Here is a 13,141-nt window from a genome sequence, read left to right on the forward strand (position 1 = left end):
TGATTCTGAACCCATCAACTTTTTAAGGTGAGGCTGAGGACCAGGAAGAGAAAGAAGACACCGAGAAAGAAAACACTGAGAAAGATGAAGACGATGTTGAACAGGAATTGACCAACACAGACCCTGCGTGGATAGAATCCCCCAAAACCAATGGCCATATTGAGAATGGCCCGTTCTTACTGGAACAGCAGCTGGATGATGAAGATGAAGAAGAAGAAGATTGCCCAAATCCCGAGGAATATAACCTCGATGAGCAAAATGCAGAAAGCGATTACACGTACAGCAGCTCCTATGAACAGTTCAACGGTGAATTGCCAAACGGACGGCATAAAATTCCCGAGTCACAGTTTCCGGAGTTTTCCACATCGTTGTTCTCTGGGCCCTTAGAACCTGTGGCTTGTGGCTCTGCACTTTCCGAGGGATCCCCACTTACCGAGCCTGAGGAAAGCAGTCCATCCCACGACAGAAGCCGGACGGTTTCAGCCTCCAGCACTGGAGATTTGCCAAAAAGTAAGTGTCCTTCCCCACCAGTGTCTGCTTACAGTGGCCTGGGTGTCGTGTTCTTGACACACGCTGTGAAGGGGATCGGCTGGAGATGGTCACATCATGTACGTGTGCATTAACCGTTCTCGTCGTGTTTCTGTTGTGCTCCCGAATCTGTGGTGTAATTTCAGACGTACTCAGTGCCACATAGGCTCTCTCTCGCTCTCTGAGTATCAGTCGCATTTCGGAGCTTCTGTTACTCCTTCTGTAACTAGTGACATCTACGGTTGCGGAAACCTTCCCAGTCCAGCGGCTTACACGTACTGTAGCTTTTATAGAGTGTGTTGTTCCTAATTTTTACTTCCATCTGATAGGTTATATTTAGTTTTTGGGTTTTGTTTCATTTCGTTTGTATTCAGGGAAAAAAATACACCTGCTCTTTGTCTGTATTGAGGAAAAATTCTCTTATTTTATTTTGATGGTTGTTCCTGATTGTAGAACTCTGCTATTGAAATGTTAAAACCGTTTTAGAGGAAGTGGCATGGATTTTAATGTGATGATGACCTCTGTCAAACCCGTATTTTGAGAGTGAATGCCACATGACCTGGCTCTGCCCGTGTCATGCTAGGGGCCCCAGTAAGCAAACTCGGGGCATCACGGATGGTTTCCGTTCCAGCCCGCAGAGGACTGGCTCAGAAACCTCCTCTGCTCCCTCTGCTGACAAGAGAGTTTACCACATGACGCGTCAGTGACCCAGCCCTGCAAGAGCCCACGGAATCCCGCAGCCCCTCAGGCCCGCAGGGGGGAGACCTGCACAGCCGTCTGTGTTCCTCATTGGCTCTAGCTAATTGTCCTAAGGATGTGGGTTATTTTTTTTTTTCTTACTTGGATGGAATACCCTGTTCCTTTTTACTTTCACCCTGATCAAGAACTCTTCAAAGGTGCTTATAAAATGCTCTCACATGGAAGGTGGGTTCATCGAGGGAAAGCCTCACTTCTGTGTGTCTCCTTTGCTCTCACACACTACTTCTGACACCTTTGGTCACCTAATGGGTATGTAGGCCATTTTCCCTACACCAGAAACTTTTCTGACACCAGCTGGGTGTCCTACGATTTAGCTTAATTCTGACACCATCTGTGGATAGCATCAGGTCCCACAGGTGCAGGGCTCAGTTCCAGGGGCACCTGGGTGGCTCATTTGGTTAAGTGTCTGCCCTTGGCTCAGGGCATGATCCCGGGGTCCTGAGATGCAGCCCTGCACTGGGGGCTTCTCCCTCTCTCTCTGCCTGCTGCTCCCCCTGCCTTTGTGGATGCGTGCACTCTCTCTCTGTCTCTCTCTGACAAATAAATGAAATCTTAAAAAAAAAAGGACCTCAGTCCCACAAGACACCCCCACCCCCTTCACACACCAGTGACAAGCCCATGTTGTCACCTGTGCTTCTCGACCCATGGGCCTTGACTCGGAGATGCCCATGTCAGCCGGTTCAGGTTCAGTTAACGTGTTACAGCAGCTCACAGAACTCAGGAAAACGGCTTGCTTGCTGGGTCACTTGTCTCTTACGAAACGCTGTAACTCAGGAGCAGCCTGATGGAGGAGATGGAGAAGGTGAGGCTGTTCACACTCTCTCCAGGCGAGCCTCCCGCCCTGCCGCCTCTCACACGTCCCTTCCTGTCATGCATGTGCTTGTGGATTCTTCGTTCTCCTGATAAACACTTTGGATTATGTCTGTAATCATTTACAGCTTCTAGTTGTTTGATGCTTGAATTGTCCCAAATTTGGGCCACACGAGCCTCTTCCAGTTGTCTCTTCTGTCCTGTTGACACGACCCCATCATTTTTTGCACGCTTCCTTGCTTTCCGGAACCACGTTCCCAGTTCAGACTCTCCCTGCCCCAGGCTGGAGTCAGTGTGTCTCCAGTGGTTCTTGTGACTTAATTTTTTTTAAGCTTTTATCATGTACAGAATATATAGGAACAGTAGCATGTAAAATTCATAAACATGTCTCTGTGGACGTGGATACGCAAACATTCTTTATTAAAGGAGTAAATGGTGAGAGAGTTCCACGATCACAAGTATAATAGCTTCTCCCCGGCTTATTTGCAGGATCTAAGGAAGAGTGTCTGTGTGCAAATGGCATGTTTGCTCACGCTTCTGCGCCTTTGCTGACGCTTTTTCTACTGCTCGGAACGTTTCCTCCTTGGGATCCATGGTTCATCTTTTTGGCCAACTTCACTCTTTTGCCAGCCGGCAGCTCCACACAGGCCCTGACTGGTCTCTCCAGCCGGCCTGTTGCCTTTCCCCTCTTCACCTACTGCTCATGCTTCTCTTAGCTGAACCCTCGTTTTTTTCATTCTCTTTCTCCTCGCTAGGATGTGACCTCTTTGAGAGCCATGTGCGTTATCTTTGTATCTTCGGCATCTCAGTCAGCGCTTTACGGACTAACGAGCAGACCCCTGATGGCTGTTTCTCTTCTTCTCCGCTCGGTCCCGCCTTTCCCATTCAGCACCAGAATTTCTGTCTGGCACATGCTCCGTCCCCAGCAGCCTTTCTGCTGCATCAGTGTCCTGTCAGGGAGAAATACGAGGCCGGTTTTTCATGTTGATCCGAATCTCTTACCACTATTGTAAAATTCAAGGTACACACCAGGGACAGGATTTCATTATCCAATTCTTGGTCCAGAGGCCCTCAGTGTTGGTTCGACAACCATGGGTAGCCGCCTGCGTGGGAGGGGCAGGGTCCAGGGCGGCCAGGTGGCCCCCTACCACTGGGTGAGCATGAGGCCACAGAGAAGGCTGTGTTCAGAGTTGGTGGGTCCTTGTCGTTAGAGCAGAGCTTACACACATCAGGGCGTAGTAGAAGAGGAAGGCCAGAAGGAAAGGGTGGAGGGAGAACTTACATGCCAGGTGGAAGGGTGTGGACTTTTCCCTGGAGTGCCTGGGTGGCCACTGAAGGTTGAGGCAGCAGGACCCGGGTCGCTGCCCTCGTTGTGACTCTTGCTGCCCGGCCTGTCCTCTGTGGGGCAGTCCAGAGAGCTTTTCAAAGCACATCCTGTCATCTTCCCTCCCGCTCTCTCCCCAGGACCTCCAGTGTTGTTCCACTCAGAGTCACACTCTGAGGCATCACACTCTGTAAAGCTCAGGAGCTCTCTGCAGCCCATTCTCCGGCAGCTCGCTCTCTGGCACTGCCCCCCCCCCGCCCCGCCTCCCACAATGGCTCCTTCCTCATGGCTCTCGAGCATGCAAGCTTGTTTCTGCTTCTTGGCACTCCGCACTTGATGTGGCTCTCTTCCCAGAGCCTCTCGCCCTTTGTGTCTCCCTTTGTTCAGGCCTCTCCTCACACATCACCGTCTCTGGAAAGACGTCCCCTGCACACCCTCATTGTCCCATCTCCTTTCTTTGTTTTTCTTCTTTCTTCTCTGACATGGCATGTGACTCCACCATTTTATTTACTTCATTGCCTACTGACATGTGAGTTTCCTCATTTGGGATGTGGTGGGAGCCTTACACATTTTGTTCATGCTGTTCTGAGTGCCAGGATAGTACACAGAAGGGACTCGGTACATACTGGGTGAATGAATGGACCAGGCTCGGGCATTCAGTTCTCCCAGTGCTGCTCCTTCCTGGGCCTGGCACTGGAGCCACTTATCGACAGGGTATCCACGCCTCTACTGTGAGGACGTTTTAAAGTACAATAAAGAGCGTGAGCCCAGCCCAGCACCTTGCAGATGAGCGGGGACGGCTGCGTGGTCACTCAGGAATCACGCTGCCATCTCACTCCTTTCTAAGATGGCTTCACGTGGAATGAACAGCGTCCCTCAGATACCAGGTCATCAGAGAGGATTTGAGAGCTCCAGTCCTTCCTGAAATGACCTCTCCCACCTCTCTCTTCCCACTTTACATCCCCTCCTGGCAGAGGTGGAGAACATGGAAGGGCTGTGGGAGGCCACTGCAGTGATGATGTAGTCAGAGGAGCCGGCTGGTTCCTGGGCCAAGCGAAGTTGGTATGAGGACACAGCAGGCACAAGCGTCCCTGTGTTTAAATGGGCTGGCACGAGCATCCCTGTGTTTAAATGGGCTTTGTTGAGGGTTGCAGTCAAGTACCCTGGCCTGGGGAATTATCACACTGAGAGAAGGAAGTCAGAAATGCAAGTTGATTCTCCTTTAAAAGCCTGCTTTGTGTTCTTCACCAGTTAAAGTTCTGAAATGAATTCCCTCTTACTTGGAAGGCATCGTGAGCAGGGTCCCTGCTGACCAACTGAACCGGGAGGATAACCACCTGTCACCAAAGAGACTTTGTCTAGTGATCATAAATGAGAGGGATTAAATGCAAAGAAACTATATTGAACATGTGCGATGCTGTGTTTTTTACAGTGCATTTCCTCTAACTTACTTGAATAATGTAGCTCCTGGGAGACATCTTTATAAATACCTGGGAATGGGTGGTGATCACAGACCCCTCCTTCCCCACGAGTACCCTAGGGCACCAACTTACTCTGGGCTAGTCAGAACTGGAGCTTCAGCCCCTTCTTCTTTAGACTGTCGATCGGAATTGTTTCGCTTCTCCTCAGCTCTCTGCTAGTGGGGCTTTGGTTCTGGCTGGTGGAAGCCTCTGTCTGGGATTTGGGGGGAGGGTGGTCTGGCTTCCTATGTTGATTGGTTGGTTTGGGTGAGGGTAGCATGGCCCCTTCCTCCTCTTTGTGGAGCACTGAGCCTCACAGAATTTGAGTCACGTGCCAGAGTCTTATAACTTGTTGATGTTGAAACTTCGATTTGAATCCTGTTCTACAGACTTCACGAGATCAGTGCTCTAACCCCTGGAGCCCAGTTCTGCAGACTTCAGCTTCCATGCTCTTGCCTGCTGGCTCTCCTTGACTGAGTGACATGCGGTATTCGTCTGACCATTTCTAGTGCGGCCCCCTCTCCACTGGGTCAGCGTGTTGATGTTTCTCTGCTCTGTTCTCTGCCTGCCCCCCAGTCACCATAAACATTTTGCTCCTCATGTGGGTCTCTGCTTTCCTTCTCTTCCTTTGTGAGTTCCTGTTTGTTCTGCCAGCTCAGACCGCCTTCGGTGAAGCCCACAGCACACGGGCATCCTTAGAAGAAAGTGGTCATAGGGCAGATGGCCAAAAGGGAACACATGAGCCTGGCCTGTCCACGTTGACCCACAGGCCTGAGGAGTGGGTCTTGAGGGTTAAGATGTTGGGAAGCTCTGTGGGTGCCCCAGCTCCTGGCTGCCTTGCTTACTTGCTGTGCTGCTAACAGGTGAGCGTGGTGGCCTTGTGTGAGAATGCCCAGGAGTCAGAGTGCCCTTGAGCCTGGGGCTCTGTGGCACAGGTGTCCCCGAAGGAGGCTGTGTGTGCTTTAGCAGTACGCAGCTTTGAGTGAACGAAGGGGTATTTAATGTTCTGCGTTGAGTGGACTTTTCGGTTTAGTCTGTAAATACCATTTCAGAATGACTTCTACAGGAAATAAGAGCCATGGTCATAACTCATCCCCTCTAGAAATCCAAGCTTTTGGTCAGCGGGAGGTTTGAAGACGCTTACTCGCTTCAGGATTTTCTGTCTGGGCCCCTCCCAGTGGCTTTCCTTTGTCAGTTGCCGCTGGTTAACTGTGCTTGAGACAGGCGTGGTCTGGACTTGTCTGAGAAGCTTTTCTGGCCCAGGAGGGCTAGGAAGCCTGGTGACCCTGTGTCTGCCATTGAGCTTCTCTTGGGTTCACCCTGGGTTTAAATCTGGGCCAAACCCAAGCTGATTAGTCGTGGCCTTTCATCTGTGTTTGTGAATCAGCCATCACCTAAACTTTGAGGTCTGTGTGCTCAGCCCAAGTGGAAGGAGAGGCAGGTGAGGTGGTTACCAGGTGGACATGTGTCACTTACAGGGGATCGGACCTCAGGACATGTCTTCACTACCTTCAGGTTTCACGTGGTGATGTGCCGGTGAACTCGATGTGGTCCGCTGTGGGCTCTGCTGCAGTGAGGGGAGGCTAGAAAAACGCGAAAGGGAGCCGAGTAGGGTCAACCTAGAGGTGAAGAAAGCCAGGATATAAGGAGAAAGGACAAGGCCAGAGCAGGGAGGTTTCTGGGCAGCACAGTGTGCTCTCTTTTATGAACTATCTTCCAGGAATGGAGACCAAGAATTTAAAATTTCTGTTGAGGTCAACTTACAGAGTTCCAGGCCTAAGTGATCATCCCATCACTTGTCTAGAAAAGGAGACTGTGGCCGGCAAGCCCTGTGTGCATGCATGCAGACCCCGTGTCCCAACACTAACTGTCCTGCTGTTTGCTCATGCCAGCAAAAACCCGGGCGGCCGACTTGTTGGTGAATCCCCTGGATCCGCGGAACGCAGAGAAAATTAGAGTTAAAATTGCCGACCTGGGAAATGCTTGTTGGGTGGTAAGTAAGAGTTTTCTTTCTAGAACATTTTGCTCGTGATCATATATTAGAAGACATTTTCTGCTCTTAACACCTGTTTTCCTCCCTGGTAATGCAGTGTGTTCCCTTGCAGCATAAACACTTCACAGAAGACATCCAGACGCGTCAGTACAGATCCATAGAGGTTTTAATAGGGGCAGGTTACAGTACGCCTGCTGACATCTGGAGCACAGCGTGTATGGTAAGGACGGCCTTGGCCACTCTCTTCTGTGCAAGGCTCATCCCCTTAATGCTCATGATGGGACAGTCCCCCCGCAGCTCATGGCGTGCATTTTGCCGACCGCGGGATGGGAGAGGGCATGCTTGCTGCCTTGAGTGGTTGAGAACTGGAAGAGTTGAGTTCTTCTCAGGCGTGTTTGGGGGTTGGGCATCTCTGATTTAGTCTTAAGATAGACAGTCTCTGTTCAAGGCCCTCTTCAGGCCACCACCCCAAGAACCACACCCTCTGCTCTGGAGACAAAATCACTTCAAGTAATTCCTCCTGGTTTCTGAAAGTTTGTAGGCCGTCTGCAGGTTTGCCCTACACTCATGCTGTGGAAGATGAGGGGGCAGTGATGTCTGAGGGGAAGATTGAGGTCGAAAGGCAGGAGCCCGTCTTGGTGACCTCTGGCAGACCTGGTCCTTACCGCAAAGGAAAGGATTTCCCTTTGTGCCAGTGTGGAATGTCTCTCTTTTGTAAGGCAAAATCTAGAGAATACTCTGGCTTATTGCTATAGGCTGTCCACTGACTTCCAGACACAGCAGCTGCACGATCCCCTTTGAGTCTGTTCCCAGGGAGAACATGACGGCATATCATCAGGGCCTCAGGACGCCTCTTCTTTCCCCCATGTGTCTTCATTTCTTGGCTGCATCATGAGATTGCTTGTGTCCACACTGCGCCCCAGGCCCTCACCGGGGCCTTTTTCTCACTTACTGCTGACCTGTGACTTGATGAGCATGAGTGGGCCCTCATCCATAAGCCAATTTCACTTCCTCTTTCTTGACCCTGTTTCCCAGCCAGAGCGTGTGGGGGGAGGTGGGGGGGCTTGGGGTGCTATTTCATGTTTTTCTTGAACTTTATTTTTTTCCTCCAAATTCTCTGATATATTTAAAACAAGAGGCTTTTTGTATGAAACTTGGCACTTGTCTACCTAATAAAAAGAGCAATGAGGAATGAATGTCATTGTTATTCAGAGATTAACAGTTCTTCAGAGTTGGCTGTGCCGGAAGCCCTCCGATGCTACAGTAAAAAGCGTGGTGCTGGATGATATGAAAAAAAGTAGATGTTTGTGTAAAGTTACGAAGATCCCAGGCAATAGATTGGAAACTGTGCCTTTCTGGAAGGCAGCTATGCTAACCACTATACCACCAACGCAACTGTGCCTTTCTGTTCCCACTTTGCTCTGACAAATTATACTAGATAATAATTTTTAAAACTAAGTTTTTCGGTGAGTATCAGAACTTAGGTCTTTGCTGTGCTAGGTATGGAAAAGAATGGTGAAAAGAATTGGTGGGTCTGTGATGGCTGCTTTGAATTTGGAGACTGCTGTGCAGGGAGGAACGGGACTCTGGAGCGTGGGGGGAGGCGGGGGGCCTGGAAGCGGCAGGAGCTGAGGTCAGTAGGAAGGAGAGAAATGTTCCATTTCAGGATGTGGTGAGGTCAAGCCTTACATGTCCCCAGCAACACAGAAGGGACCATACCAGGCTGCCCTGAATTAGATCCTGAAGGCTCTTTCAACTCTGAGATCCTGTGCTTCTAATTTGGGGTGTTAAATTTTGGTGATATAACCAGAAAAATAGGACAGGATCGCAGAGGTAGGAGAATAATGGTGGAGCTGTCACAATACTTCTATACCCGTTGTCTGTCTTGTCTTCCATGAGTCCAGACTTGTCCCCTCACACGGTATCCGCATCCTGGCCACTTCCACTCCTGTAAACAGTGGCACAGAAGTAGCAGCCTGTCTCCTTTCTCCTGTCTCCCCTCCCCCAGAGTAGGTGTAACTCCCTCAGGGCTTCGAGGGCTATTTGGAGGGTTTTTTAAAGTTTTAAATTCAGTTGGTTGTCACCAGGGTGATTTTTTTTTTCTTTTTTCTTTTTTCTTTCTGGAAGGGGACAAGCCTTGTTCCCCACCCCCACCTTCCATCCCGGAGGGTGAGGCTGAGAGGTCCCTTTTGTTCTTCCTAGAGGACCTGGTAAACACAAGGCAGTTTTTCCCAGTCCTTGCTTGTGTTGAAGTTTGGAAGTACGACAGTACATTAAAGTCATGATCTGACGCTGTACTGGAGCTCCAGCCTGGTGGGGGGTGCGGTGTGCGGTCCTTTCATGGCATCATGGCGCTCAGTCTCGCACACGTCCCGGTGGACTTGAGGGCGCCCGCGCACAGCTGGTGCTCAAGCTCAGTGATGAGTGCCTGCGCTGTTGTCAGGACGGACAACAGAACAAGGCAGAGTAACTGAAATATGCCACTTGTTGATTCTCTTGTCTTTTTCTGGACTTTTGGGACCCTTCCAGATGGAAGTGGATGTGATGTAAAAGTTCCGTGCGGGCCAAGGCGTGGAGTGCTCTGGACTTGTGTCAGAGCCCCAGGAGAGGGCACTTCCTCGGGTTCGGCAGGGGGCCCCAGTGAGTGCCCTAGAAGTAGGAAAAGCCAGTCTGACAGATGTCACCCGACTTCCTCAGCACTGGTCACATCTCAGAAAGAAGAGGCAACCTTACTGATTTAGAGTGGTGTGGAAGGGCATCCAAGAAAGAAGTGTGCGCTCTTCCCAGAACCTGAGAACAGAGTTTGGTGTGGTGGCCATCCTGATAGGGGATCTGGTCAGGTAAGGAGGAAAGCATTCACAGTTCCTGAGTATTGAACTAGTAACAGTAAAAGTTGTATTGGAGGGACTTGGTGAGTGGAAGGCAATCATCTTCCACAGTTTCGTGGCTACCGCCACGGAAGCCAGCCAGAAAGCACGGCGGCCAACGTTTCCCACCCAATACCTGCCTCTGCACTGTTGAACAGGTCCTTTTTGTTAAGAAAATCTCATCCTTCTTCAGAGAACTAGGACCAGATAGCACGACAGGACAGCCTCCAGCTTACCTTTCCTCTTCCTTATTTTCTTTTAAATCCTTTCTTTGGGGCTTCTTTGATTTGAGAGTTTCACTGGAAATAACATGGGTGCTAATCAGAACGGTCATCTTTCAAGGAATACTCAGTTAATATCTTTGTGTTGGGTTGTAAGAAGTAGACTCTGCCCGATTGAAATGTTCTTGAAAACGAACTAGAAGAGTGAGCAAGGGCTCGAGGGCGGGGTCAGGAGCAGCCCAGGCACCATCCTCGGGGCTTCCGCAGAGGCTCCTCGCTTCCTCATGGTCTCCCCTCTTCCTCATGGCTTGTCCCAGGTGAGGAAGACTCTTCTGGCCATTTACATGAGATCCGACTGTTCCCTTTGCATTCGCGGCCACGTGTGAGGTTTTGTGCCCTGATCTGCAGTAGGTATTTCTTGTTCATTGGGTGGAAGGGAGAGGCCCCAGGTGAGGACCTTCTGCGGCTCTGCCGCACTTGCGTGACCTGACACTGGGTGTGTCCAGGTCCTGCGGGATTCTGAGTTCATGAACTGGTACTCTCATAGGGTAGCTGACGACCATCTTGTCACCCCATTTACCCCCTTTCCTTAAAAAAAAGGTGGGGGAGGCAGTCTGGTCGTGGCCCGCCTGTGCCCACCCCTGGTTTGTGGCAGGCTGTGGTGGAGGCCCTGCCCTGCACCCTGGTCGGAGCCTGGGGAGGAGATGGGGGATGTGGGAGGGCAGGGCCCCTGAGTGCCTTTCAGAACAGCAAGATCTAATACAGAATAGAAGTGTACAAAAACCAAAAATAGGATTGAGCCTTTTCTTTTTTAAAAAAAGATTTTAAGAACATGGTATTGGATCTGCACAGCAGCAGCAGTTGCCATCTTTATATACCGTTAGCAGATGAAACTCGTGGTCCTGAGGGGTTTTTTGAGGACAGGGGGAGAAGACTGCCTGGCAGAAACGGAAACACGTGGCCTCCCCCACCAGTTAGCAGGTGTGGGGGCAGGTAGTGGCAACCCAGGAGACAGGCCAGCTCTCCCTGCCCTCTACCCCCCGGGGTCCTCCCGGCCCAGGGCCCAGAGAAGGAGCCACAGAGCCTTCTTTGTGGCTCTGGGTTTCCCTTGGTTGAGTCAGAAGTGAAAGAAATGATGAGACGCTGGGAATAGCTCTTGGTTACCAAGACACGAGGGTCTTTGCTTCACCTGCTCGCCAGGGGCTGGGTGAGCCTGTGGGCGGAGGGCAGGCATGAGTCAGCCCTGGTCCTGAATCGAATCCAGTCCTGCCATTCAGAGGGGGGGTGTGGTCCCCGGCAGACCTGGCCGACGTGCTTCTTGCAGGATGAGGGGAGGACGTAGACTTGACATCCTCCAAGAGAGGAAATGGAAGAGTATTTCTGAAACTTCCTTGTACTTTTTGGAGGGAAGAAAAAAGTTAGTGTTGAACTCTTTTAGAAGGCCCTTTGGTTTGATCAGATCCTCATAAAATGTAGGTCTCTTGTACAAGGAGAAAAAGTTGCTGCCTTGGGGGCCGCTTCACGGAGTGCTTAGCATGTCATCTGTTGTATCCTAGGCATTTGAGCTGGCAACAGGAGATTATTTGTTTGAACCACATTCCGGGGAAGACTACTCCAGAGATGAAGGTGAGTAGTGCTGTCTACCACGCATCCCAGGCGGGGTCTCCTGAGAGACCCGAGCTTCTGGAGAGTAATGTGTTTCTATACTGAAAGAGAGCTGTGTTCCGGTTTTCAAACGCCCAATTCAGTCACTTTTCCTTGAGCTTGAAGCCCCCTTGGGCACAGTGGATGTGCAGCTCTGTGGAGAGCCCTTGGCCCGAGCTCACCTGGCCTCCTGCTTGCCCTGGGCCTGATGCCCGGTGGCCAGGAGAGGACAGGCTGTGGGAACCGCAGAGCCTCTCTGTAGTCCTTGTGTCCACCAGTCTGCTGCCCATTTCTCTGTCCTCTTGGGGAGCTGAGTTGAAAACCGGGGAATTCTGGCTTGAATTCCATCTGTAAACCTGACCATCTCCATGCTTATTTGCTTGCAATGCTGGGGTGGCCTGGGGGTGAGCTGGGGCCAGTCACCGTTAATGCTCCAGACGGTGCCTGAGGCCCGCCAGCCCCAGGAGCCTCTGCATGGATATGCGCAGACATTGTTGATTTGAATCTATTTTGGATTTTTTACTAATTTCAATTTTTTCCCCTCTTCTTTTATCCCATCCTTCCCTCTGCCCCTCCCATTCCCGTATCCTTTTTTTTCTCTCCTCCATAGACCACATAGCCCACATCATAGAGCTGCTAGGCAGTATCCCAAGGCACTTTGCTCTGTCTGGAAAATATTCTCGGGAATTCTTCAATCGCAGAGGTAGTACCTCATCTTTTTGAAAAGCGCCATGATGCAGACAGAAACGGGACAGCAGCTGCTGATCGTAGCATTAATGGTGACAGACCTGTCTCCTAAATTCAAAAAGCAACCTAGCCAAACTCCTCTGCTGATTTAAAAGTTGAGAGGGCAGACCGCACTCGCCCCGGGCTGTGGTCGCCCCGTGCATCTGTGCTCGCATTACCAGGTGGCGCTCTGTTTCTGTCTGCGCGGGCGGTAGCAGTGTCCGCATGCAGTGTACTGATTAAACTGTCGTGTGTTTCTGTTTTGCTGGCAATGTTTCCCAATGCAGATCACATAGCATTGATCATTGAACTGCTGGGGAAAGTCCCTCGAAAATACGCTATGTTGGGGAAATATTCCAAGGAGTTTTTCACCAGAAAAGGTAACGGTATTTATGCAACGCTAATTTCCAGCATAATCCTCTCCCAAAAGGAGAAATTTTGCATTTCCGTTTGGGCAGTGGAGAAAGACCTGGACGTTTACAGCTGGGGAATTCTGCTGAAGAAAGCTCTCAAGACATAAGCTCGAACCGTCTTGTATCTGTGGAGTACGGATTTTGTAAGAGCACAATTTTCCTGAAACCCTTGGTCTCCTCCCCACCTCCCTGTCCCAGTCTGAGCCCATGTGCATATTCGTGGATTTGGAAAAAGGAGTTTAAGTGATCTTCAGGAGCCAGCTAGACTTAACTTTCCTTTTCTCTGTTCTTGGAGCCCCAGTGTTTCTGCCATGGAGTGGAGGCAGCCGAGGGGCTGGACTTAACGAATGTCTGTCCGTGTCGTCTTGGGTCTGTTTGAGCTACTGGGGAGTGGTT

General features: G+C 50.7%; 1 protein-coding gene across 5 annotated transcripts in view; it reads left to right on the forward strand.

Annotated features, from left to right (window-relative positions):
• The window catches only part of LOC111155212 (SRSF protein kinase 2), a 252,401-nt gene that overhangs the window by 228,089 nt on the left and 11,171 nt on the right, over positions 1 to 13,141 (forward strand). For 3 of the 5 annotated variants that reach the window (XM_022515318.1, XM_022515319.1, XM_022515320.1), the window contains 5 exons: positions 28 to 510; positions 6,774 to 6,874; positions 6,987 to 7,094; positions 11,519 to 11,588; positions 12,217 to 12,309. In XM_022515318.1, coding sequence (XP_022371026.1) covers positions 28 to 510; positions 6,774 to 6,874; positions 6,987 to 7,094; positions 11,519 to 11,588; positions 12,217 to 12,309 — 855 coding nt within the window. Of the gene's footprint in view, positions 1 to 27; positions 511 to 6,773; positions 6,875 to 6,986; positions 7,095 to 11,518; positions 11,589 to 12,216; positions 12,310 to 12,619; positions 12,713 to 13,141 lie in introns of all 5 variants that reach the window. The other 2 variants (XM_022515317.1, XM_022515316.1) reach the window with 1 other exon arrangement.

Source organism: Enhydra lutris, unplaced genomic scaffold, assembly GCF_002288905.1.
Source record: "Enhydra lutris kenyoni isolate GAN:26980312 unplaced genomic scaffold, ASM228890v2 scaffoldscaffold40, whole genome shotgun sequence".
NCBI classification, from domain to species: Eukaryota; Metazoa; Chordata; class Mammalia; order Carnivora; family Mustelidae; genus Enhydra; species Enhydra lutris.